Source organism: Haemorhous mexicanus, chromosome 7, assembly GCF_027477595.1.
Source record: "Haemorhous mexicanus isolate bHaeMex1 chromosome 7, bHaeMex1.pri, whole genome shotgun sequence".
Taxonomy (NCBI): Eukaryota; Metazoa; Chordata; class Aves; order Passeriformes; family Fringillidae; genus Haemorhous; species Haemorhous mexicanus.
In genome coordinates, this window is record NC_082347.1 from 37,830,937 (window position 1) to 37,858,693 (window position 27,757).

General features: G+C 43.4%; 1 protein-coding gene and 1 long non-coding RNA gene across 5 annotated transcripts in view; both read left to right on the plus strand.

Annotated features, from left to right (window-relative positions):
- WDR11 (WD repeat domain 11) overlaps positions 1-2,541 on the plus strand; it is a 35,456-nt gene extending 32,915 nt beyond the window's left edge. For all 4 annotated transcript variants that reach the window (XM_059852083.1, XM_059852085.1, XM_059852086.1 and 1 more), the window contains exon 29: positions 411-2,541. In XM_059852083.1, the coding sequence (XP_059708066.1) occupies positions 411-568 (158 nt within the window). In that variant the 3' untranslated portion in view covers positions 569-2,541. The remainder of the gene's footprint in view (positions 1-410) is intronic.
- Positions 2,542-5,707: 3,166 nt separating this feature from the next.
- LOC132330137 (uncharacterized) overlaps positions 5,708-27,757 on the plus strand; it is a 33,570-nt gene continuing 11,520 nt past the window's right edge. The window contains exon 1 of the long non-coding RNA XR_009487228.1: positions 5,708-5,837. This is a non-coding gene — a long non-coding RNA (uncharacterized LOC132330137). The remainder of the gene's footprint in view (positions 5,838-27,757) is intronic.

The following is a 27,757-nucleotide window of genomic DNA, read 5'->3' on the forward strand; positions in this document are numbered from 1 at the left end:
TATGTAAATAATACCTATGGAGTTATCAGCCTGTAAATAAAAAATGCCACTAATAAGTCATGTAGATAAGCTCAGGTCTAATTAATTAAAAAATCTTTGTGACATTAAGATATATGTTGCAATTTATGCCATTGTATCATGGTAGGTACTTAGGCATATCTGAAATCTGTCTGGTTTAGTTTACAGCATTCTTCATGTTGCTTTATAAATATTAATAGGAGTTCAAAAGGAGGATTTAAAGCAACTGGTTTTTTCTTACTTGTGCTGAAAAATAATGGATTAGCACAGCTGGTAGAAATGTTCAGTGTTCTCACCTTGGGAGAGGTAAGGAGTAAGAAGGGGGGAAAAAAGGATTCTGAATTTTTTTTTGTTTTGCTATTAATTTGTGTTTTCCTTAATGCCTCATTTACATAAATTGATCCATGCTGTGTATGCAGATTATGCCAGAAGCTTGAAGCTCATGGGCTTTAAGGAGGGAGCTGCTCTCTTTGCCTCAAAAGCAGGAGAAAGTGGGAAGGAGCTGCTGAGTGAACTCAAGCAGCCAAAGGAGGAGGTGACACAGGAGTGAGAATTCTGTGGTTGTGAGGTTGTCTGGCAGACTGGGATTCCACTGGTTGAAAATTCACTTTTCTCTTGAATCACTGTCATAGCTGATCTGTGGGATTGGAGCAAATACTGTTAAATGTGTTGGAAGTCAGGATTAAGAACTGGGGTGTTGCTTTTTGTTAAATTTGTCTGCACTTTCATGAGAGGGGAAAGAAGCTTATGATAAAGTTATACAATAATATTTCCACTTTTTTCAGTTGTAGCAGGAATCAAATTTAAAGATGTGCTGAAAGGCTTCCATTCCTGTGTCAAAGTCTGGTCCATTTACTTCTAAAAATCAAATCTTAATAAAACTTCAATACTGTTGTATTTATATGTAAAAATTATTTAGTCTGTACTGTAAAAATATAAATATATTTAAAAATAAATAGAGATCACAAAGCACACAGTTCTTTCCTGAAACATCATGGCTTTTTCACTCCAATTTCTTGTTTAAAATTACTGTTATTTTGAATCAATTCACTGTATTGTCATTTCCTCAACTGCCTGGGATGGAATCTTTAACAGGTTCACTTACAAGTGTTGCTCTCCTAACATTCCAGAAATCCATATAACATCACTTTTTCCAGTAAGGGATTGTTATATTCCATTTTGTTTTCAAGTGTGCACTCCCTGCACACCCTGGGGACTGAATTCTGCCTGTCAAAGGGTGGGAGAAGGTTTTACCTCCAGAGCAGCAGGGTCAGGACACTGCTGGTGCTGTCCCCAGTCACTGTTGAGTTATTGAATGTCTGATTAACAGAAGGTGAAAAAAGCATTGTGCAAACCCAAACAATGGCTTTTTCATGAGATACTGCTCCTGCTGACATACCTGATGGTCCACATACACAAGGATGCCACCAAAAGCCTCTTTTCTGATTTGTTGCCAGTATTTCAGTACTTGTTTGTGTTATTGTTTCTAATGTCAGATGTCTCTTTTCTGTGTATTACTGATGAGGAGTTTTACTGCTGAGGAGTGGGTGCTGATGGTACACTGCCCTTGCAAACTGAAGACTGTGGCATTTGGGCTAAAAGCCTAAATTCTTCTTTTTCCCAGCTTGTTGGAGCTACTGAAGTTGAGTTTGTTGTCATGAAAAGAATCCTATAAAAGGTCTCTCATTTGAATGTAATTTTTGTGTTGTCTGCTTGCAGTAACAGTGCATTGGATTCTCCTTTGTTCAAGGATTTGTGGATATGTGTTCAGAACTCCCATCAGCTTTGGGACATCTCCAGCTCCAGAAAACTTTTGGTTCAAATTTAAGTAACAGTTCTGATAAAACTGGAAAGGATAGACTGTTCAAGTCTTTTTGAATACAATCTGAAAAAGGGAGTTTCATCATTCTGAGCAGAAAAGTAGGAGTTAAACTGCAATGTGTTGTATTTGTTCTTGCCACATCTTACATAAATTACCTTAAAATACCTTTTGTTCAGTGTATTGTGAACTGTGCTTATGTTGTTGCTTTAGCTTGGGAAAATGAGTATACAAGGAAATTTGCCTTAAGTATTACGTGAGCAGCAGAATTAATCAAAATTAACTGTAAGTAGCAGTGGCCTAAATTCTGGCTCACACTGACTGCTACAGCTCTGCTCAGCCTCTTGCTTTTGTAGCAGCCCTGGTGGACAAGACTCCCACAGAGTTGTGAGCACACCCAAACTTGTTCTTTGAGAGCCCTTGAAGCTGTTTGTCAGTGGCTCTCTGAGATATATCCACTTCAGTATACTCTTGGATTTATAACTCTGATGGTTTAAAAAAACCAAACAAAAAACAACAACATATTGCAAAGGCCTTTTAATACTGAATGTTTCTAGGAACTTTTAAGTGTACAGGTTGCAGGATACTTTGTGGCATTCCCAACCGGAACCTTCATGAAGAAAATAGAGTGAAATAGTGATTGAAAAGTTTATTTAGATAATATTGCAGTCTCATTACAATAATAAAAATATTTTTAAAATCTCTGCGTGTCTTGATTTAATACAAACCCATCATTGGAATTGAGTGCTGCTTGTGCAACTGCTGTAATTTTGCCTTCTGGACAGGAACAAAGCTCAGAGCTGCTTTAATAGAGGAAGTGATTATCCTTTGTACATCTGAGTCACATTTTCCATATTAGTTCTAATGAAACATTGTGTTTGAGCAGTATTCATTCCCAGGCTTTAGCAGCAAACATAAAAGTTGTATGGGTTAAATTAGAGCAGGACACAGTCTGCACATCCTGAGTTTTGCAAAGCACAGAAATAAGTGATGAAAGAAACCCCCCCCCCCCCTTTCTGTTCTCACAACCTAGAAAGTGAACTGCATGAATTTTTTAAATAAATATGTTTTTAACTCCTTTAAACCCCTTTGAGAATTCCTCCCTCAAAGCCCCCTGAATACTGCAAGTAGCCCCAGAGGTTTATAATCTGTGTTTTCTCAGTTTTGCATTTTGAAGCTTCTGTCAGCAGTGAAGCCATAACTCTGGAACCCGTATTTGACCATCCTTGGCAATGAGGAAATGGTAAAATTGTGTTTGCAGCTCAATATACAGAGATTCTGTCTAATATACAGAGATTCTTCATGCATTTGTCTTTAACACCAGCCTTGTATTAATTAACTGGGATGTTGGATTAGCAGAGTATTCAGTAACTGTTGAAAGATTCTTGTGCAAAAGGCCAGGACCTTTGGAAATAAGGAATTTTTGAGCATTTAGGTTGTCTAGATGAGGAACTTCTAGTTGGAGAAAATCTTGCAGCACAACCAGTGCTGGTTACCCTCTCATTGTTTTATATGAAGAATTTTGGCCTTCCGTGATCAACAACAAAAAACAAGCTTAAAACTGAGTCTTCAGGGATGCATAAATTGTCTTCAGTTCAGTGAAGCATCTGAAATTTGTACCTCTGGAGCTCAGTCAGTCCCACAGGCAGTTTCTCTCCCCACCTGTGTGCTCACATTCCACTGGTGGCTGTACAACCTGAGGGAAGCTCATGGTGAATATTGTCATGGGACTCCCTTGGCAGAGCTGAATTTTAAAAATGGGCTTATTTCTTTGCAGTTCCTGATGTGATCCTTCAAAAAAGTCCCAATTATTTCAGTTCTATGATAATGGATTTACTTAAGTCTAGAAAATGTTCTTTCAGCTTGGCTTCAGAAAAGGCAGGTCCTAATTAGAGTTTTAATTGGATCACGATGTGCTTCACAATAAAGGCAGCCTGTAAATTAAACATCTTGACCAACAGTGTCTAAAATTGCCTAACTTGTGTCAATTTCTGAAGTACTTCTCAAAAAATCCAGTTTAATGGTGTGTGGATGTGTTTATATGCACACATATACATAGAATTGATTCAGAGGGAATAATTAGGGAAAATGACAACACAAAATACTTGATTGCAGCGTAAAAATTATTAGTACTATATTGCAAATTATTTATCATTTGCTTTCATTAAAATGCAGTCTGCCAGTTTAGAGACACTGCAGCCAGAGAGAGGCATTTATTATACATCAAGGAACCTGGCCCAGAGTGTTGATGTTGAGTGTCTGAGCAAATAATCTGAGAGATCATTTTTGGTGCAGCTGACTCTGGAGACAGAAAATGAGGACAATCACAGACTCTTTAATGGGCAATGGGTTTGGTTTGGATGATCACTTTGCTGCCCAAAATTGTCTTCTAAAAGTTCAACTAAGAATTTAATTGCTGGGGAAAAGGAGAATAACAATAGCTTACAAAATAGTAGGGTTTGGGATTTTTTAATAGTTATTTTTTTATTCCTTAGAATAATTCATCACAACTTTGGTATTTATGTGAACCATTCATTAATGAGTTCAGGGCAAAAAGATTGATACAGATCCAATCAGTGACATTAAACTCTTTAATGAGGCTGATACTGATATTTTTGAGTTGGGAATTCTGATAGTAAATTGTTTCTACTTAAACACTGAAGATAAGGAGGGGGAAAGATAAGATTGAGGAAAAATAAGGATGGGGAAGGAGTGTTTCAAAGGCTTCTGTAGGAATGGGAGAGTGGCAAAACAAAACCAGGAGGTGGATGCTGCTGCTGTGTTTGCAGATACTCAAGGCAAAATCATTTTGCTTGAAAGTGACAGCTTTAATACAGGAGTATTCACAGAGGGGTTCAGCAGAGCTGTGTTCTCACCTCTCCAAAGGCTGCAGTACTGAAAGATTGAATTGCAAAGTCAATATATTTTCATTTCCCAAGTTGATTCAAATTCTTTTCCAACTCCACCCCCCCTTGCCCGAGTTGGGGCTGTGTTGTCACTGCTCTGTGAGCTGGGACCTCACAGGCAAAGTGCATCTTGTCCACTCCTGGTGATTCCAGGGGAAAGGAAAACCCTTAAAAACATGAAATGAAATTTTTTAGAAGCAGATTGGTGGAATGGGACTCGTTGAAGTTCTTTTCTGTGGAAGGACAGTACAAACTTCATTTGCAGATCTGAATCCAGCCTTCCCTAAGGATGGGCAGAGCTTGGCAGAATGTGCAGTCAAAATTTACTTTTCATGTGCAAAGTACTTTCCTTCCTCTCATATTTTGCTCTTTTAATCAGAAGACAACATCCAGCTCTTGAAACATGCCTGGTTTCTGACAAGTATTTATTATGAGTGGTGCATTAAGCCCTCCTACCAAAGTGCATCCTCACAACTGAACTGATAATTTAAGTGATTTCCTGGAATTTTTAACAGTAACATAACTACATAAATACAGCCTGTTCTAAAGACTTGAATATTAGAAAGCTCCCAACCTCCTGTAACAGAGACCTCTGCCCTGTTCTCTCTTGTTCTCCTGCCTCCACAGCCCAGCTGAACAAATTAAGTTATAATGAGTTGGGTGTGGAACAACCAATTAAAAGGGGAAATACTGGAAAGGGTAAAATTTAACATCCAGGTGGAATTAGAGCTGGCACCTCATCCATCTGCTTCCATCTGCTCTGGCAGAACAAAACCAGAAAACATGCAAATGTGGCTGAAAATAGAGCATCTAGGTTTTAGTTGTTAAAGTTGGGGGTTTTTTAAATAAGTTCTAGAATTTCTTTGTGTTTAACTTGCTATTAGAGTAGGGTTTGGGTTGTTATTTTGGGTTTTTTGTTTGTTTGTTTGGGTTTTTGGTTTTGTTTGTTTGTTGTTTTGGGGGAGTTTTTTGTTTGGTTGGTTTTTTTTGTCTTGAGATTTAAATTGGTTTTCTGGCTTGGTTGTAAAGATTTGGAAGAAAAGTGTGGATCCCCAAAGGAGGGAAGCAGCACATTTAAAATGCAGCCACAGAAGGTAAGTGGTAAATTTATTTCAGTCTTGAAAATCTTAGAGCAGCAATTACAATTAGGTGATACTAAGTTTATTTCTATGCTATTCATTGAAACTCTTGGTGTCCTTTCATAGGTTAAACTTCCCCCTCCACCTTCCTGTTTTCTCCTCCTTCCCTGCAAGTGCAGCAGCAAAAGGAGGAATTTGGGTGATGGGGAGGGAGCAGCTCATGAGCAGATGCTGCAGGGAAAGCCAAAGTCCCTGTCAGACCAAGCTCTGCAGGTGGTGCAGGCAAGGCTGTGAAATCCTTCTCCAGTGTGAATTTCTTGGCCCAGCTTTAAGGTTTTCCTTCTGGAAATCAGATCCCCAAGTTGAAAATGCTTTTTTTGTCTATGTCATTGTCACGGCTGCTTCATTTAGCAAAGAGTGGCTGCAGGTCAGGAGGGCTCCCCTGGCAAGTTCTGCTTCAGTGGCTGCTTCCCAGAGGTTTATTGAGTGACTGTGTTATCCACTGGGCACAACAGATGCCAACAGGTGTTTCTTAAAAAATGCAGTTATTACTTTTCACCCTGGTGTAGCAGGAGATAATAGAGTTATATTACACTTGTCTGGCTTTTATTTCACTTGCTGTAACCAATAAAAAACTACAGGCAACAAATTTCAGTTGCAAAAAAAAGGTCATCTTTCTGCTTTTTTTTTTTTTTTTTTGTGTATGTGGTCATTTTTTCAAACTGGTTTCATATTTATGGCCCTACTGAGTAATTTTTTCTCTCCTGCTTTTGGAATCCAACCACAGGCTCATGACTAATGGTATCATTTGGTGACCCTTTGGAAATGCTTTTTTTCCAGCATTGCTTGTGGACTTTTATACACACACCTCTTTTTACCTTTTTGGTTTCTGCCTCTGGTGATTCTTTATATAAAAGGCAAGTTCATTTGGTGTTTTATGCAGAGTGCAGGACCAGCTATTTCAGAAAGCTTTGAGCTTCTCCAGAGCTCTGTGTCTCTTGTCTGGATTTACTGTGCAATTCTTTTGTGTGGTTTCAGCTCCAGCATTCGATTTTGCTAGGAAAAACCAGCCAGGTTGCTGCTGCAGATGTCATTTTTTCATGACCAGCTTTTGGTCTTACATTCCAGGCTCCTAAATGAACTTTTTCCTCAGTGGTTTGGTCACCAACCTTTTCTTCTGAGGAGAAAATTGCCTTGGGAACAGGAGGACGTTTATTAAATGGACCTGATGTTTGAAAGGCAGCTGGGGATCTCTGCAACAAAACCCTAAACAAAATTTTAAAAATGCCAACAAACACAAATGAAACCCCCCCAAAAAAACAATCCCTCCCTCCAAATAAACCCAAAACACAAAAAACCAACCAAAAAAAAAAAAAAAAAAAAAAAGAAAACCATCAACCAAAAAAACCAACACAAACCCCTCCCTCCCCTCAACTATCTCTTTTCTTTCCTGCCACATTCTATTTCAACAATTTCTTGCATCTGGAATTTTAACTGATACCTACAGTAAATGCAATACTGGATCTCAGCCTCTGGTTGCTGGCATACAATCCCTCCCTAGATCAGCTGCATGACTTGGAGTACTTGTTGGCTTGTTTGGAGTGCTTGTTTCCTTGTTTCTTAATTGCTGACAGCACAAAAATTTCATTTCCACAATCTGAAGATTGATTTTCAAATTGTCAGCATTGATTTTTTGCTTTTTCTGTGTTGCACAACTAAATAGGAGCTGGCACATGAAAAATCCTGCACAAAGCAGCCCATGCTTCCCACATTTGGGCAAAGAAGGCAGGCATAGCCATTTATCCAAGCTGGAAAAAAAAATGGAGCATTTTCTTTCTCCCCTCCCTCTAGAAAAATAGTTCTTAAATCCTTATCAAGCCAAGGAGCCTTTTCTTTCTGACTCTTTCTTCCAGTTCTACTCTGTGGTTTACCTCAGCATCTGTTTTCTTTTTCCACTGGAGAGTTAAGCCTGGCTTTGATTAAAAGGCAGCTGAAAGGCAGATTAATGCAAGGAAAAGCAGCCTGGCTAATAGGGAAAGAGAGCAGGGAGGGAATTTGTCAGACATCACCTGGATGTGATGTTTGCTGGTAGCAGCTTTTTCTGCCAGTAGGACTAAGCCAACGTGGAGGGAGTTCATTCTTATTTTATGCCACAACCATCTCATCAAAAAGCCAAGGCACATTCTTTGAACTGAACTGAAATCATCTGTTTATCCTTTCTGACTGCTTTGCAGGCAAATTCCTTGGCCACAAGATTATTTGCAAAGCACATTTTTCTCTTTCCCATTCCTCCACATTTTCATGTTTGATGAATTTTTAAAATGTTTGTGTTTCTGTGAAACTGCAGCGCTTTGAGATAACATCTTAATTCAGGGACATAAGCCCCAGGAAGGCTGAGGGAGCTGGGAAGGGGCTCAGCCTGGAGCAAAGGGGGATCAGGGGGCACCTTGTGGCTCTGCACAGCTCCTGCCAGGAGGGGACAGCCAGGGGGTCGGGCTGTGCTCCAGGGAACAGGGACAGGAGGAGAGGGAATGGCCTCAAGTTACACCAGGGGATGTTCAGGTCGGATATTAGGGAAGATTTCTTCTCTGAAAGAGTGGTTAAGCACTGAAACAATCAAGTGGTACAGCCACCATCCCTGAAAGTGCTCAAAAGCCAAGTGGATGTGGCACTTGGGGACAATCTGGATTAGTGGGCATGGTGGTATTATGTTAAAAGCTGGATTTGTTAATCTTGGATGTCTTTTCCAACTTTTATGATTATATTATTTAATTTGTTACCATTGTTCCTATTATTTATATTACAGTTATTGTTATCACTATTATAATTTTAGCATTATTGTAATTATCATTATTTTGCCCCTTGTTGTGCTCAATACGCTGCCACAAGCACTTTTCCTTTTCAGCTTAAATTTTCCCTACTCCTAAAACTCCTGCCCTATCCCCATGGAGTTTAAACACCTCGCCATAGCAGCTTTAACACAGAATTATTTCCCTGAATTCCTGGGAGTTCGCAGCTGCTGCAGGAGATGGCAGCAGAGATCAGCGAATGGAGAGGGCTGGAACAGCCTCGCCTCAGCCAAAGGGACCGGGGCTCTCTTTCCCTATTTTCAGTCCTGGAGGAGTGGCAGCTCCCAGGCAGCACCAGGAATGATCTCAGATATAGATTTTAGCATCAGCTATAAATAGCTACAGGAAAGGAAAGCAGGGCACTGAGAGAGTCCAGTTTTCCTATAAAAGCAGGAGCTCAGGTTGTCATGAAACACAAAGTCACACCTCACTTGAAATCTGCTCTGATTTGGCAAAAAGGAAATGCTTGACAATGCATTACTTGGTGTGATTTAAAGCTTTATTTTGAACCTCATGCTGGAAATGGGGTTTGCTGGTGATGGGGTTTGCTTCAGAACTTGGTTGTGGTCAAGTCTGGTTCAGTTTATTTTTGTGCTGTTGATGCCTCAGGTTTGGCTTTTCTATTTTTCACATTCTGTGCTGCTTTAGTGTGAGGGTCTGGGTTCGTATCAGGGGATGGTGAGCTCTGTGCACAGAGCAGGGAGACAAAACAATTCCTGCTCCAGCTGGGCACCAAGGACAAATGAGCCAAATCTCAGCCCAGGAGCACAAACCCCGTGGGCTGGAGAGAGAAAAACAAGCAGGGTGGGAGTGCCTGGGCTAAAGCTGGGCTGGGACAATGAACTGCAAGGTGCAAATGGAGCAGAGCTGATCCCAGGGAGAGACCCCCTGCTGGGCTCCAAGAGTGGCTGTCATCTTTGGGGCACTGCCAAAATGAGCAGGACTGCAGCAAAGGACAGGGGAAACCTTAATTTTGTGCATCTCAGAAAAGTTTGTAATTGGGAAGAGCAGAGGAACACCAGCAGGAGATTTTTTGATTGCAGCACTTCATGCACCATGAGTTAGGAATTGTGTCATTCCAGTTTTAACCACCTTGTATTGCTGACATTTGTCCCAAATCCATTTCAAGGTCCAGTTTGTTGCTACTAATTTTCTTTTTAACCCACTGGTTTCTTACTTATAGGAGGAGCTGCCTTTCTGCTGGCAACTCTTCCCCATCCTTTTCCTCCTTCAGTCTCTGGTAGATGAAAACATGTTTTCACAGAGGAGTGGTTTAACACTGAAAGGCTCAGTTCCCTCCAGAATCTTCCCTCCTTTTCACAGCTCTGTAGGGTTTCCTCCTTGCCAGCTCCTCTCTCAAGTTCCAGGCTGCTTACGTGTGTAGCTTTTGAAGACAGCTCTCCTGTCAGTGTCAGAGGGGTTTATGGCAGTAATTATCTCAGGATGAATTCTTGGTTGGGATTAAAGGTTTCAATTAATGTCCTTTTGGGTTTTATTTCGTTTCATTGGGTTTTTCTTAAAGTTTCTGTGTGCAAATCATGGCCTGCTGTTTAATTTCATCTTCCAAACTTTTAATTGTTTAAAGTTCTGCCCTTGTTCCTTTGACTAACATGTTACAGGTTCCCTGTGGGAGTCCAGTTCAGGATTCAGTAATAAAACCAAGTGAAGAGTTAATTGCCTGGGCTCTGTCCCATCCTATTGTCTGCCCTCTGACTTAACAGCTAAAATCCTTAAAATGACATAGCTGGTGGGAGCAGTGGCATTCACATGAGGTGAATAATCTCCAAGAGAGCTTTTCAAATTCACTGTGAGGCATCCTCAGGATGTAACTGAGCAGTGCTTTTCTGAAGCCAATTGTACACCAGCTGAGGGTCTGCCCAAAGATCCCTTGTGTACCACGCCTTCCCCAAAGTCATTCAAGTTATTCAAAGAGGATCAAATGACAGTGGATCTAAAAAAAAATTAGGAAAAAAAAATCAGCAAAGTGAAGTCATATTTGTTTTGAAAGTTTGTAGAAAAGGGTTGGATTCTTTTCTGCAACGTTGGCAGGCTCTGATTCAGCTCTGGCAGTAATTATTCAGGGGAAAGATGGATTCTGTATGAGAGAGAGAGAAAATACACATCATTCCCAGGGAGTCTTGCCAGTCTGTGCAATTATACTGATTTTTGACATCTCAGGACAGTGGGAGAGGATAAAATGAAGCTCATATTTGACACACATGAATTCCTGAGGTGGAAAAGCCAGCCTGTCTCCCAAGGTGCCACATGATCCCATGTCTGCCCCTCTGGTTCTGGTCAGGCAGGAGGTCAGCTCTCAGACCCCCTCCCCAGATTTAGTCTCATTTAGAATCACAATTTCTGCTGAAAACCCATGTGCTGCCTCTCCAGATGGAACTGGCCTGGCTTCAGCCTGTGGCCATCCATCCTGAGGTGGAGCTGAGGATTTTTCTGTTGCCCAAAGCCAGCTGGGAGCAGCTCTGGCCCCTGGGCAGGGTGATCCCAGCATCATCTTCCACTTCTGGGGCACCCAGCCCCCAAATTTCTGCTCCCACGTGGTGTCACACAGTGGTTGTGTCCCTGCCCCTTTCTGTGCCATCCCCCTACTTACACATTTAATCACTGCCCACTGTGCTGGTCCTGATCCTTCCAGTGTTGTCTGGCTCAACTTTGGCTAAAAAATGCACAAAATTCACCAGAATTTTGTGGCATATAAGCAGCAGAGTGATTTTCTGTTAAGAACTTTCAGGTATAAGGGTCAGTGGGGCCTGGGGAGTTTTTTGGTGCATATGGTTTTAAATCAGAGTCAGATTTACAGTTCAGGGATTATAAATCCCTCTCAAGCCTTTGAGACTTCTGTTTAAATGCAGACAATTAAATTCTGTTTATCTTCACTAATTCAGGCACACACAAATGCACAACAGGTTAGTGACTGTTATTTTAATATTGATTAAATGCATTTAATAGAACACCTTGTTCTATACTGGACCTGGTTTCCTCTATTAAGTTCCATTTTTCTCTGTTTGTGGAATTGTATTCATACAAAAAAAATTGAGTAGAATATACTATAGCTGGATGATCTTTATAGAGCTGAGTCTGTTGGGGATGGTTGCTCCTTGTAATTTTCCTCTGGTAGCATTTTGAGCCCAAATTTTAAATCTAGGTTGTTCCAAGCCTGATCCAGCCTGGCCTTGGACATTTCTGGGGATCCAGGGGCAGCCACAGCTGCTCTGGGCACTCTGTGCCAGGGCCTCACCACCCTCACAGGGAGGAATTTTTTTCCTAATATCCAATCTAAACCTTTCAGTTCAAAGCTGTTTCCCCTTGTTCTGTCCCTACACACTCTTGTAAGAAATCCCTCTCCATCTTTCCTGTAGGTTTCCTTTAGCATCTGATTGCAAAGAGAGACCTTGCAGCTAAAGCTGTTGTGTCTCTGATGAGGAGCTCAGAGCCAAGCCAGCAGCCTGGAGCTCCCTGTGAGCCCCTGGCCCCAGTGGCTGCTGCCCACCCAGCTGTTGAATCTCTGAGCAGTGTTTGCTTTGCCATTGCTCCACCACCTTTGTTTCCTCCAAGCTCTTCCAGGATGAGTTCCCATTGTTTCATCACTCCCAGCCCAGCCTCAGGGCTCTGTGCTGGGGCCAGCTCTGGTCAAGGTTTTTATTGATGACATGGATGAGGGGATTGAGTCTTTCACCAGTAAATTTCATAAGTAAAAGAAATTAATTTCATCAGTAAATCTGCAGCTGACCCTGAGCTGGGAGTGTGTCCATCTGTTGGAAGGTAGGAGGGCTCTGCAGGGAGACTGGAAGGGTTGGATGGATGGGCAGAGTCTGACAGGATGAAGTTTGATCAATCCAAGTGCCCAGTCCTGCACTTTGGCCACAATAACCCCTGCAGTGCCAAGCACAAAGGGACCTGGGGGCACTGGTGGGCAGCAGCTGGACAGGAGCCAGCAGTGAGCCCTGGGGGCCAGGAAGGCCAAGGGCTCCTGGTCTGTGTCAGGGATGGAGTGGCAGCAGGAGCAGGGAGGTCACTGTGCCCTGCCCTGGGCACTGGGGAGGGCACACCTGGAGTGCTGTGCCCAGCTCTGCCCCTCAGCTTGGGAAGGACCTTGGGACACTGAGCACATCCAGAGGGGACAGCGGGGCTGGAGAGGGGCTGGGAACACAAACCCTGAGAGGAACCCCTGAGGGAGCTGGGGGTGCTCAGCCTGGAGAAAAGGAGACTCAGGGGTGCCCCCATCACTCTCACAGCTCCTGAAAGGTGCCTGTGCTCAGCTGGGGCTGGGCTCTGTCTCCAGCAGCACTGACACAGCCAGAGCACACAGCCCCAAGGGAAATACAGGTTGGATATTAGGAGAAAGGGGTTTTGTTTTTTTTTCACAGTAAGAGTGATAAAGTTCTGGAATGGCTGCCTGGGGAGGTGGTGGAGTCCCCATCCCTGGGTGTGTTTAACAAAGCCTGGATGTGGCACTGGGTGCCAGGGTTAGGTGAGGGGTTGGGGCTGGGCTGGACTCAGTGATCTTGAAGGTCTCTTCCAACCTGTGAGTCCTGTGGTTCTGAATCCCTCCTGACTCCCAGAACCTCTCTGTAGCTGGGTTGGTGACTCAGCTTGGAGCCCTGCTGCCTTAGAACCTGACCTTTACAGGACCAGGCTGAGCTCCTGCAAAAGGGCAACCAGATCCAGCACTGGGCCAGCAGGTGAGGCTGGCAGCTCAAGGCTTTAGCCAATGCCTCTCTCATCATCCCAAAGCTCCCTGTGAAGTGGTTTATTCCCACTCCAGATGGGCTGGAGCCAGAAAGGGAGTGCTAGCTTGGAGGAATCCTCGGTGTGCACTTCATAAAAAGAAGCTTTCAAGAGAGGAATGTGTGAGCTAATGCAGTCCCAGGGCAGCAGTAACTCGTGCTCTGACAGGTTCTGTGTCTGAGGCTGATTACCTGCCCCTGCTTGTCCATGCTGATTGTCTCCTGCCAAGGGAATGCACAGCTCTGAGTGGTCAAGAGGTTCAGCACCCCCAGGCTGGCAGGGAATAGCCTTCCCCAGGTGTGCAGGCAGCGAGGTGGATTGCAATCACATTTATTCAGAACAAGGTCAGCTGGTCTCCAAGCTCCCCTTGCATAATGCACTGGCAAAAAATAGAAATAGAGCAAAAGAAGTTTCAAATAACAGCAACAGGCAAAAGCATCAAAGCATCAGAGCATGTTATAATGCCCTTGCCTCTTGAATTAAAAATTCTAATGGAGATTTTGAAATCTATAGCACAGAAGTTTTATTTTTAAAGAAAGCAGGGTGTAAACTTACTGGGAGCAGCACAGATTGACTGTTCAAGGGTTGAGTGACTGGCATCTCATGGACTCTTACACTCTAGTTTTATGTCTGAAAAATATATTTTCACAGCCTGTATAAATGACATTCTCTAGTTTATCCAAAGAGACATTGCCTTTCAATTGGCATCCAGGTGTCCCAACGTGCTCAGCCATAAACTCCTCCACACAGATCACACATCTGAGCTACTAGAAACTTTTGCTAAGAGGGAAAAAGTGTGCTCCTGAGCTATTGGAAAGTTCAGGGGGTGTAAAATATTTCCTGCTTCAATGAACATTTGGAAATCAAGTGTTTCATTACAATGGTCTGAGCTGGCAGCTCTCACTTTGGGGGGAAGAGGGATTGTGACAGTAATGAAATAACAGTGAAAGTGTGAGATAGCTGACAGTGTAATTCCCTCTCAAACACAACTTTCAGTTCTGTGTCAGCAGACTTCCTGAACAAAATAGTAAGGCCCAAATGAAAATATTCCTAGAGGAGGCTTGATTTTGGGGGCAGAAGGAGTACAGGGGAGAGAGGGAGGATGATTTCTCAGCACTCCAGGCTGGAAGGGACCCCAGGAGAGCTCTTGTCCAACCTTCTGCTGGGAGAGGGTGAGCTCTGGGGTCACACTGGGCTGTGCAGGGCTGCCTGTGGTCTGCTCTTGGGAGCCTCCGAGGCTGGAGGATCACAGCCTGCTCCCCTGACCTAACCAGGGAGAGAGTTCTACCAGGCTCTGGAGTCTAGAGCCTGGAAATCAGGAGAAAATGGGACCAGTGGTGGCCTTTGAGACAGTTCTCTTTCTGTGAAGAGGCAGGAATGCACAGCTTTGGGTTTTGGGGGCAGAACTTTGTCATTGCCTGCTCTGCTTTGGGGGAGTATTCACCCAGCCTGTCCTGATGGAGCTGTCCCAGCTGATACAGGATATCTCTGGGAAGAGTCTGCTGGCTGGACACTTTTAGGAAGACAGCAGCCAGGAATTCTGGCTGCTGTGGCCCCCACTGCCTGCCCTGCATGGGGAAGCACAGCAAAGGTTTCCTGTTTGTTTCCTATTCGTTGCAAAGAGGCAGCAAAGGACAGGAACTGAGCCCAGGTTTCACCTTTAATCACTGAAAATTGCTGAAGAGCAGCAAAATGATGGTGAGGAGGAGCAGCCTGAAGAGCTCAAGTGTTTGGCACACAGTCCCAGGATGTTCCAGCTCCACTTTCACATATTCCAGTTTCAGTTTAACCATGTCTGACCAAAGCCAAGAACTCTGAATATTGTATAATCACATCTCAAGTTGATACCTGTTAAAGCAGGTGTGTGTTATTAATGCTGGATTTCTGGAAGCAATTTCAGCTCTGTTGATAAGTCCTCAGGGCTTTCTTCTTCTTTTTTTATTTTTTTCTTTATTTATGCTTCTCTTAGAATATGCTTAACTGATTGTGTACAAATATCAATGTTTATTGGCCTGTGGGAATGTAGGAGGTGGGAATTTTGGGTTTATTTACTTGTTGATGCTGACCTGTTTGGGGGATTTAAAAGTTGTATGTAGGTATCCAAAATACGATTAGCTCTTCAGTATCTACTAGCCATTAGGTTAAACTTTATGGCTATTTAATAAATCCCCTGAGGAGAAGGTATTTTTAATATAAATTGTCACAATGTGATGGCTTATTTTCATGTGTTTTTTTCTATGCATAGTACATACTGATTTTAATTGTTGTTTACACAAAATTTCATACACTTTAACAAAGTCTGTTGAAATATCTAAATATTTACCAGGTTGTATAGCTGCATTTATGGTTGATTTTTATCTGTGAATTTTGACCAGCTTGGAATGGAGACTGGTGTTTTAAAACCTGTTTCTCATATCCAATGCTATTGTAAATGGAAATATTTAATTTTAAAGCATTTTAGGGAATAACAGCAGGCTTTAAGACTGTATACTCAACTGAGTGGTCTTTACCTTCAAAACCCAGTTACTGTGAAGGAGACTCCCTTATGACTGCAGGTTGCAAGTCTGGATCCAGAGTAAATACTTGATTTAGTGTGAGAATATTCTGAGTTCTTTGAAATGTTATTCAAGATATCCTAAAGTGTATTTGTAATTTACTGGAAATATTCGCTGTTCCAAACTTATTTTTCTTTCTCTATTGATAGTATTTGATGTGTACTTACTCTAGCTTGCAATAACCCAGTGTGTAACAGATATTTTCCATTTCTTTCGAACACTTTCAGGTTAAGTAACCAGAGGTTAGAAAATATTCTCTACAGAAATCCTTGGCCTGTGGCCAAGGAGACTTTGGGGACACTTGTTTGGTCCCCATCACTGTTGGTTGAAGGTGAAGTCACAGAATCCCAGAATTTGTTTTGGGAAGGGACCTTAAATCCCATCCAGTGCCACCCCTGCCATGGCAGGAACACTTCCACTGTCCCAGGCTGCTCCAACCATCCAACCTTGGGCACTGCCAGGGATCCAGGGGCAGCCACAGCTGCTCTGGGCACCCTGTGCCAGGGCACCACTACCCTCACCTTCCCAAAATCCCATCCATCCCTCTCCTGTTTCAGTTTGAAGCCAACTCCCCTTGTCCTGTCCCTCCATCCCTTGTCCCAAGTCCCTCTCCAGCTCTCCTGGAGTCCCCTTGGCCACTGGAAGGGGCTCCAAACTCTCCCACAAAACATATTAACTCTTGGTGCTTGGTTCCCTAAAAAAATGCTTGAGAAGCTCATTCCCTACAAAACCTCTTTGGGACAGACCACTGAACTATTGACTTCTTTAAAAAACATTTGAATTTCTGTCTAAAGGTTGAGAGTCCTTGAGAGAGCTGGTTAAGAACCAACAGCACTGCAGTGCTGGGCCCATCCATGGGTGCAAAGACATGAGCCCAGCCAGCATTTTTGTGTCTCTGCCTGTGATTAATGGACTTGGGATATTTCTGCTCCAGACTGGACTAAACCTGAGCTGACATATATTTCCAGCAGACTTTTCAAAGCAAGGAGCAGCCTGGTGTGGGGGAGAGGGCACAGAATCAGGCCCTTTACCTTCATCTACCTCACAGCAGCCTCCAGAGGTTTATTTTATTTGGACTGTGATGGTGAAAACAAATTCACTGCTCATGCAGGTTGAGATCTTATCAGGCAAACCTTAGTGAAAAGCACATTTTACATTCAAGCAATGAATGCTTGAAAACAGAGGCTTATAAGGACGTTGCAGACAAGGTTTGGCATTGCAGCAGGGCTGGTTAACATGATCTTGTTTTTAGGGTAAGGATTTGTATTTGGTTTTACACAGTAATGCCTTGAAAAAAAAAGAGGGAAAACATTACTTAGGACGAGTCATAAAAATGCTTTAAAAATGCTATTAAGATTTAGGGCATAATGCAGATCCTATAAATCTGCTCTGCATTCTTTCACTAGGAATGACTGACTTTTATGAAAACTGGGGACTGTAAATCAAGAACCTAAATAAGGGGGGATTTTGACATGTAAATATAGATTATACATTAGCTGAGCCCAGACTTGACTGCCTCCTGGTTCCAGGGGGGCCACACAAAGCAGGCATTTATTCTCCTGAGCAACACTTTCACCTTGTAAAAGCTGCTAGGCAAAAATATAGCTTATCATTCCTCTGGGGAGAAACTTTTTTTTTTCCTAGCAATTTGGTAAGGGGATTTGCTTGCTCTTTCACTCAGCCCTGATTTTCTGCCTCCCTGTTCACTCATTTCTTGTTTAGGGCAGTGTGTGTGTGTTTTTGAGGAGATGCTTCTGAAAGCAGTCCTGGGGCTCTTTGAACACAGATGTTGGAGGGAAGGATAAACCCAGCTGGAAGGTTACACTCAGCTAGAAGGATAAACCCAACTGGAGAGTTAAACCCAGCTGGAAGGTTACACTCAGCTAGAAGGATAAACCCAACTGGAGGGTTAAACCCAGCTGGAACGATAAACCCAACTGGAAGGTTACACTCAGCTAGAAGGATAAACCCAGCTAGAAGCTTAAACCCGACTGGAGGGTTAAACCCAGCTAGAAGGATAAACCCAACTGTGTGTGTGTACCCAACCAGTGGGTACATGCACACACCCTTTTTCAGTCTACACAGGTGGGGTTTGCTGTTTCTGAAGCTGTTTTAAGCAGCAGCTTCCACTCTAAATAACCTTTCAAAGTGCCAAGAGCCTTCCACCCCCTTATCATCACAAAATCACTTGACTGTTGGCGTCTCTGGCCTGAGCTCAATCATTTTTGTGCTGCTGCCTGGTGTCCAGCCATAACTCAGCTGTGGGGATGGTGCACAGGGAACACTCCCCTGTCCCTGCAGCTCCTTATCAGGGCAGCCCTGGCACAGCAGCCAGGCTGGCTTCACCTTATCTGCCTCAGGCTTCTATATTTAAACAAGGAGGGCTCTTTGTGGCTGAGCTAGCATCAAGCATGGCTTGACTGGAAGCCTGGCTTTTAGGGAAAGGGCATCTATCACTTTTATGTGGCATTTCAAAGCAGAGAGCATTTAATAACACTGAGAGACAAAGGAGGGATTCTGTTTTCATGCACAACCAGCCAGCTAATGATTAACTTCTCTTAATACTTGATAGGTTAATGTAGAAAAAGCCCCCCAGCAAGCCCAGTGCCATGGCCTGGTTCACAGTGGTGTGGAGGAGTTCTCTGAACCATCTGAAGTAAAACCTGAGTGCAGCAGATGGGCAAGAGTATGTCATACACTTCAAAAAATGCATGCAAGTCATACTAAGCAGCCTTTAAAACAGGAGGGTTGGGGTTGGGGCAGCAGGGAGCCTCCACCCTGCAGGAGAGAGCAGTGGCTGCAGACCAGGACTGGAAAGAAGGTGGAGGCTGAAGGATAAGTTTAGATGGGGTGTTGGGAAGAAATTCTTCCCTGTGAGGGTGGGCAGGCCTGGCAGAGATGCCCAGAGCAGCTGTGGCTGCCCCTGGATCCCTGGAAGTGCCCAAGACCAGGCAGGACAGGGCTTGGAGCAGCCTGGGATGGTGGAAGATGTCCCTGCCCATGGCATGGGACTGGATGGGCTGTAAGGGCCCTTCCATCCCAAACCCAATCTGTGTTTGTGAGAAGGACCTGCTGAATTTGTTCCCCCTTCAGATTAAGAGAGAGAAAGGCAAAACCAAATTCCTCATCCTCCTCCTCCAGTGGAAAAATGCCTTCATATCTCCAGTTTCCTTTTATGAGAGCACAATGCAAATGAGGCAGAAAAAGGCATTTTGACTTGCCAGTGCATTCCCAGAGAGTTTGACCCCAATATGATTCCTCTTGAGGGTGGTTGTTACATGTATTCTCAAAAATAATTGTTTATAAGTGAGTTAGTTGTGATAAAAAGTCTTTTTTTTTTTTTTTTTTTGGTGAACTGTGAGCAGCTCTACCTTTGTATGTGCAGAATGGAAACCTGGAGCTGAGTGCCCCTGCACAGAGACCCCCGGGGGTTTCCCTGGGCACCTTCTGAAATCTGTTTGCACCTCAGGAGCATTGTCTGGGGCACCCAAAGAGAACTTAGGGCTCACTTTTCATGGGCTTTCCTGGGCTGCAGTCCCAGCAAGGTGCAGCCCCTGAAGCTGCAGCTTCTCCTTACATTTTGGCCTGAAGCTCTTCAGAGGTGTGTGAACTCCTGTGAACCCAGGCTGCACTCAGGACATGGGGCCCTGATTATTAAACACTTTTTCAATGTCTGGAGCAGCTTTCACCCAAGGACACTGCAATGCACTCATGATTAACTGCTCACTCCACATTCTGTCCCTGTAGGAAACACCTGGGAAAGCCATGGCAGCTCTGAACACCCTTCCCCAACAGTGGTGGAGAGGGACCTGCTCTGAAATCTCATTTAAAGTGCCTCAGCAGCTCTGCTCTCCAGCCCTGCACTTTGACTGGCCCCTGTCTATAGCATGATTTAAACCAAATACAGATGCCATGCCACAGAAACACAACATCCCAACCCTGCTCGATGGCTGTGTAGGGACATGAAGGGCACTGGCAGGTTTAGGGCACTGGGGTGTGGTTTGAAAACCTGCTTTCCAGCATTTCCCTTCCCATTAGAGGATTTTGGAGGGGAAGATTAAACTAGCTCTGTCTCTCTGTTTCATACATATTTTTGTTGCTTTATTAGACTTATTGTGCTTGAAACAAAAAGGTTTCTCCTGCAGAAACAAGCACTAAAGAGGGAGCTCTGCCCCAGTGGCAGGGTCACAGTGGGTAACCCATATTCAATTGCTTCCACTGAACTGAGAGCCAGCAGTGGGTACAGAGCTTGCCTGAGCTCCCTTGCCTTGTTTTAGGGACCTCCTGCAGCACAGGGAAATCTTTGCCAACCTTTTGAACACCTTTGTGTCAGTCTCTTTTCCATACAGGTGGTGTTTAGAGGGAATTTGGTTTATTTTCCTTTATTTATTTTGGTTTTTTTCAGTTGCATCTGTCCTACAGCCTCCAAACTCCAGGTGAGGTTGTTGTCTGTGTAACTGGATTTTGCCTTTGCATGTATTTGAAAGCAACTGTCAACACTAATCCTGAAGTTTTCTGCCTCCTTTCAGCCTTTCAGACACAGCTAAGCCTAAAACCACAGAGCTGCCCTGCCAGCTTTGCTGCATGGCTGGGGTTTTACAGCCAGATCACCCCTAGGTGTGCCTGACAATTCATAAACCCCCAGAAGCTGGGGGTGGAAGGGGCTGTGAGGTCAGCAGTTCCATTTCCCTGCCAGGGTGGGATGTGCCACAGGTGTGCCAGGAGTTCTGTGCCAGGGGTGGGTGTCATTAATCACTGCTTTTTCTGAGCCCAAGACTGAGCCCTGCTGGTTCTGAGCACCAGCACCACCTGAGAGCAGTGGGAGTCCAGGCTGGCCTGCTCTCCCCAAAGCTGGGACATGATGGTGTGAAAGGTGATCTCCTGTGATCAGCCATGTGATCAGCTGGGCTGCTCACACAGGGCAGGGCTCCCATTGTTGCTGAGATTGAGACATTGCTGACCCTGCTTGCTGTGATAACTTCATCTGCCTGTGTTTAAATCAGGGAGGATTCTCACTCTGTTCATTCACAGTTAAGTGTGTTCTTCCCCTCCTCAACAGTTCAGCACTGTGCAAATTACTAGGGTCTCTTCTTATCATACCTTTTGCAGAGGACATTTCAAGATATCATATTCATTGATATCATAGATTTCATATCTATGATAGATATCAATGGTAGATATAACATTTTTCTTCAGCTTGTAGAATTAGGGCTATTAGGGTATTTTTTTGTTTTTTGTCTTTTTTTAAGAAAAACCAAAATTCTTTTACTCTTTACTCTTAATATATCTGACACAAAGAAAACAGAATTAAAGCAAATAGTAACTCAACTTTTACCACAACATGAAATCCTGTTTGCACTCTGCACATCAACTGTTGACATTAACTGGCAGATATGCCACTTCCATGCCAGGGTTTCATTCTTGGAACATGAGATCAGTCTGACTCTGTGAAAATAAACACTAAAGAAAACATGCTCATTAAAGTGCTCAGCTCATAAAGGCCCAGTGCTCAGAAGTCTGGGCAGCTGCTGCCACCCCACCGAGGCTGTCTTAGCTCTCCAAGCTGTGTTTTTGCAGGTAACCAGCCTGCTCCCATTCCTGTTTTGAGTTACAGAGCTCCAGTTTCCCCCAGCACTGTTTGCAATGACCTCTTTTCTCCATTCTGCAAGTGTCAGTTCTTTTACTATTTCTCAGCTGTTTCCATGTCATGATAACCTGGCACTTCCTTGGCTTGTTTTGTTACAAAGCTGGAGACTTGTTTTCCTAGAGTTGTTTCCTTCTCTTTTTGAGCTTACCCAGGCCCAGAAATGACCCCACAGGCTCCTACCCCACAGCAAGGTCCAGCCTCCTCTGTGCCTCCTCTTCCTCCACAGAACCTTTTACAGAAGTTAAATGTGGCACAGGCTGCTCTTGCCTGGTGCTCAGAAGATGCTGGGACATAAGAAGCAGGGCACAGGAAATATGAAGAAAAAGAAGAGGGAAATCCTCTTCCCTAGAGTTACAATTAAAGCTAAATAGAGAGTCCTGAGTTGAATGGTAGAGAAATTAATTTTGTTTCAGGTGGAACTCCTTTTGGAGGGAAGTGTTGAAATGAGAGAACTTTGGCCTTAAGAAAGCTTTTATGCTCAACTAAGTGGTAGCTGAAAAATTGCTTTAAATAATTTCAGTTAAACTAGTGAGCAGGGAAATCAATTTCCTTTCAAAATGATGTGGTGGAAAGGCAAAGCCTTGGGTTACAGACAAAAAGAAAAAGTAAGTGCCTTCCATTTAATTCCTTGTGCCTGTCATACTTCTGCAGACATCTTTGAGATTTACAGAGCAGATGCAGTGGTTTGAAGTGCCAGCTCACCTTGCCTGACCTCCCACATAAGGCAGGTCTGGGAGTCTGACCCTGTAATTTCTGCACCAGGCCCCTCTGTGTGTCTGAGCTGTAACATGGCCCTGAGATATCCATCAGCTCCTGGCTGGGGGGCTGCAGCAAAGGAAATCCATCACATCCTTAGGTAGCTCTGTTTAAATCACTGAGATAAGCCTGCACTTCTAAGGCTTTCCCTGAAGACAAGACAGCAGCAAGAATTTGCAGGGGAGGCCAGAGCTGGTGGGAGGGTGAGAGGCTGCAGGTCCTGCCAGGTTTTTCCTGAAGCTGGAAATGGGGAACATGCAAAGTGTTGCTCTAATTCCAGTGAAACACAAGTGCAGCATCATTCTGCAGAGGACTTAGTGGGAAATGTATTCAGGAAGTTAAGGGCTTTGAAAGACCAGTGGGCTTGGGTTTATTAATGATTTGGTTTTCAATGATGACAGTATTTGAGTGATCAGGCTGTAGTGCTATACAGAGAACAAATTAAAACCACTCTGGGGAAAGGGAAAGGATCCTACCTCTGCTGAAAGCAATTCTATTTGGTTTTATACTCTCTGAGTACAGGTCATCTTCTTCCATCCCAGCTGTTTCAAAAACTTATTTTGATAGTATTTCACTTAGGAGTTTAGCATTTGAGAGCCAAATCTGGTGTCTATACCAAAGGCTTCAGTGAAATTCAAGACAAATTTAAAAAGAGCGAAGTTGTCTGAGGTGACATTACATGGAATAAATTTATTTCAAGCTAACAATATCCAAATGATGTTACTCTCTAGTAGTGATAAATACAAACCCACATTTCAGTTTTGTTGTTCTTTTTATCTATATAAACATAGTCAGAGTTTCTCAGGCCTGAACATGAAGTTCTATCTAGGATACTTACATTAGTATCAGAGAATATAGTTTCTTTATTATTTAAGTAATGTAGTTTTTACCAAAATTTGAACATAGGTGCTGACTTACGAGCCATCCAATGGCTCTGTATGTTTTTTATAGAAATATTTTGATAGATTTTAACATATTAAAGACGTTTCTTGTATTCCCCCCTCTTATTTACCATATTTTTACTACAAATGTTCTCTACTCTAATGTTCCTACATTTTTGCTTCAGTCCTTTTCCACCTTCCACTTTCCTCAGTACAGATCCTAGCTAGTTCCTAGCTCAACACTTCTCCCTTCCCATCCAGAATCACATTAACAGGGATGCAAAACAAAATAGATTGTGCTGGCTTTGTTTAAGGGCAATTATTTCAAATGCAGTTGACCTGTGCTCTGTGGGTGAAAATACATTTTTCAGACTTCTAAACAAGGGGCTAGGACAATGTATTTTATCATTAAAACACCTACTATGCCTGAGGTAAAAAGAAATGAAAATGTAAGAAAGATGAAAGCTGTCTGAGTACTTGTGGTATGAAGACCAAGGAATTCAGGGAGAAAAGATGAACAAGAGAGAATGGAAAATAGTTATTCATTAATAGTTATTCATTAACCTATCAACATGCATTCTTTTTTTGGGAGGGGGGGTGGAATTTATTAAGAAAAATTTAGCAGGATATCATCTGAGGAGACACAAAATACAAAAATACATAAGAACTTTGTCTTTCAGATGAATAATGTAATTAAGGAAATATATTTTGTTAGCAGCCTAATGTCAGGACTGTGGACTAGACTCATTAGTCTGTGGTAGCTGCCTTGACCAATCCATTCTGACTGGAAGGATTTTGGCTGCTTAGAGCTGCTCTTCTGAAACTTCTATTGTCACCAGTACAATACTGGGAATAATAAAAACCAGGGAACTTAGGGCTCCTGTGCATAACACATCAGTGCATTAAAAATCCTCATTCTGAGATCCCAATGCTGCTTAGAATGAACCCAACTGGAAGGGAATTACACAGAATTTCTGCACAGAATAGCAGGAACGCACTCTACAGAGCATTTGGCTACAAAGATGTTCACTTCAAGGCATCTATTGTACCAAAAATATCAAGAATTTTTTTTTTCTAGCAGGCAAACAGGAAAGAAAATGTTCAGATTGCTGTCCTATGGAAACTGTAGAGAGCTGCTGTAAGTCAGGAGCACCCTGGTACCTCTACAGTTACTGGTGCTGCCTCCAGAGCAAAACTTTTCCCTGAAAAAGAACTTTTTAAGCTTCACAGCAGAGGTTGGGTTTATTGCACGAGCCACTAACTGTTTAAAAGTTGGGATCCTCTGCCAAACTGATTGCCTGGTTTAGGCAAAGAGGTAGCACCAGGTAGCAGCTCTCCCCTCCCATTTGTGGCTGATGGGTCTGGTGGGCTCTCAAGTCCCCCTTAATCTCTCTGCACACAGGAGAAGCACAGGACCTACCATGTTGTCAGGCAGAGTGTTGGAAATATGAAGTAAAATGTTTATTTTCCAAAAGCAATTAGGTGTGAGTGAGGCCCTGTCTGGTTTGGGCTCTGCTTCTAAAGGCATGGGCTTGAATTTGGCAAGTGCTGCCCTAGCCAGTGCATGACAATATTTAAAACTGAGAGCCCAGAGTTTGGAAAGCAGCATGCAAATAACTCCCAGTGGTGTCTAAACCATATCTTGAAGGAAAATAAAATCAATCTCATGCTGCTCCTATAATAAAATTAATCAATATTAAATTAAAATTAGTTTTCATTAAAGTAGATTAGCACTGATTAATATAATCCTCTGACTCCCAGAATACTTTGAAAGTACAATTTAGCTATTAGATCACAATAAGAATTTAGAAGAAAATTGTGTACAGCCTCCATCTACATTAGCCTGGAAGTTTTTGGGTCTGTTTTCCTATGCCCTGCTTCCATTGCTTCTTTTATTTTGACTGCTTTGTGGGGTATTGGTAATTATTACGGAAGCAAAATGAAAATAAATCACAGCTTTTCCAAAAGGTTATAGGAAGTATAGACTCATAGCCTAGGAAACCTCACCAAACTCATGTCAACTACACAGCCTGTGGCCACAGAAGTGTTTTAGGAAATTTGCTTTCATTTCTCTTAATTTTAGGTATCATGAGGTGCTTATTAAGATGTGTAATGCTGGGGTGACCTGCCTCTGCTTTCCAAGTGCAGTTAGCTGAGACAGGCTGGGGTTTGTGCAGTTGTCTGCTGGGAGGCTGAGGGGATGCAGGTGGGAGAGCAGCCAGTGCCAACCATCACAGCAGAGCTCCTGGAGAGGGAGGTCCAGGTGAAAAATGTGACCACATCCCTGGGTCACCTTTCCTCACCATGCCTCCTGCTCTGGAGGGGAGCCTCGCTGTTCAAAGCCTCACATTGTACCCACAGCCTTCCTAAACACCATAAACCACCATAAACCACCCTCTGCCTCGGTGTGGGTGGGCAGTTAAAGCAAAGGCAAACACCCAGCAGTGCCAGGTTGTGTTTTTTGAAGCAGTGGGCAAGATGTGCTTCCAAAGGAGTGACCACAAAGATGTGGGAAACACCTGCAAGGCTTTGTTGCATGGGACCCAACAGGAGTCCAAAGGCCACCTGCGAGTTCTCTGCAAAGCTGCTGCAACAACATCTGTAAGGCAGGAAAGAAATGCACCTCTTTATTTATTGGTGATGTTTTGTTTGTGCAAATGAGATGGGCACACACCAGTCACTGCAGTGTGAGGGAAAATCACCTCTCCATCATCACTGGGCAGCACAAGGACTAGGAAAAGGGCAAAGGTGGTGGCTGTCCCCTCCAGAGCAGCCCAGGATGGCACACCTGCACCCATGGGGGTGACACTGCCCTGGCTGTGTGCCTGGGGTGCTCAAAGACCTCTGTCTCAAGTCTGACTTGCTAAGAACCCTGCAGGTCCAGCTGTGATTCACAGATGGCAAGCTGACAGCATATTTTTGTCAAACACACCTTGTCTAGTTTCATTTGATGTCTTGAAAATATCATCTCGAGTGGGGAGGAAACAAACTTGTTCCATAGGAACAAGTAACTTTATAGAACAAGAATATAACTATTAGTAGATTAAGGCCAGAAGGGAATATTTGACTTCCTATGTAATCCAGGGCAGACTGCATTATTCCACAAAAGGATATGTTTTAGAAAGACATCCACTTTTGTTTAAAAATTTTAAGTGATGGGGAAACCATGCATGAGAAGTTCTTGCAGTGACTGACCGCTACCGAGGAAAAGTCATCACCCATTTTCCACTTGGAATTTATGTGGCTTCAGCTTCCAGTCTTTTAGTCTCTTTGCTTAATATGCTTCATTTTAAAAATCCTCTAGTATCTTTTTTTTTTTTTTTTTCCCATTTCACTCTATATTAGGGTCAAAATAGTGGCAGGTCACCTTTGGAAGTTTAAATAGATCCAGCTTCTACAGTTATTCAAAATTTTCTAGAGGTCATATTATCCTTTCATCTCTGTTTTGGCCTGCCTCCAGTGTTTCAGTTACAGGAGCAATACACACATTTCTTCCAGATTAGGTCTTTTAATTTCTTATTCCCTCTACATTTCTTTATGAACTTGCTGCTGGGCTGTAGCATGGTTGACACCTTCCCAGCTGATGAGCTGCCATGAGGAGCAGCACACTTGGCGAGGCAGGGGAGCTTCTGCTGCAGCCCAAGGCTTTGGGAGAAATTAAAGGAAAACAGCCCCTTCTCCCTGGGTGTCCTGAGCCTGGTGAGCACAGCCAAGAGCACAGTAAATTAGAATAAATAGCCCCACACTGAGGGAGCCCTGTGCCCACAAAGGGGGTTCAGTGCTAGGAGAAGGTTTGATTTTATTCATCTACATCTGTAACAGCTTAGGAAAATGCCATGGTTACATAGAGTGCTGGCTGTTAATGTCACTGCATCCCTATAAAACCCATCCCAGCAGTGCTCTGGAGTCCAGCTAGGAGCTGTGGAGGTCTCAGACCACAGAAGGTGTTGGTTTTGTCAGAAGGCTTTCCCTGGGCTCTGCCTGCAGGATCCAGCATGTATTTGAGCCATGTTTTACCTGGCCTCTCTTTCTCCCTGATCTGAGCAAACTGGAGGCTGTGTAGCCATGACTGGTGTGGGAGTAATTCTGAGGGAAAAAACACCTGCAGGGAACCTGGGGTAGGTGTGGTGCTGGGCTGTATCTGCCCACAAACACACTGTGTAGTCATGGCCCTGACAACAAACTTCCTGGGATATACAAAGATAGATCCCTGCCCTGAGCTGGCTGAAGCTGACCTGAATCTTTATAGACTTAAAAAAACACCTGGTGGAAGAGTAGGAAATATCTGTGGGATCTTTGAGTGCAACCAGTCCCCCAGCACTGCCAAGGCCACCACAAAACCATGTCCCCAAGGGCCACATCTACATGGCTTTTAAATCCCTCCACAGGTGGTGATTCCAGCTGTGCCAGGGCTGGACAGCCCTTCCCTTGAAGAGATTTTTCCTAATATCCAATCTAAATCTCCCCTGTTTTAAACATTTTAACCTATTTCCTGTATCTGCTT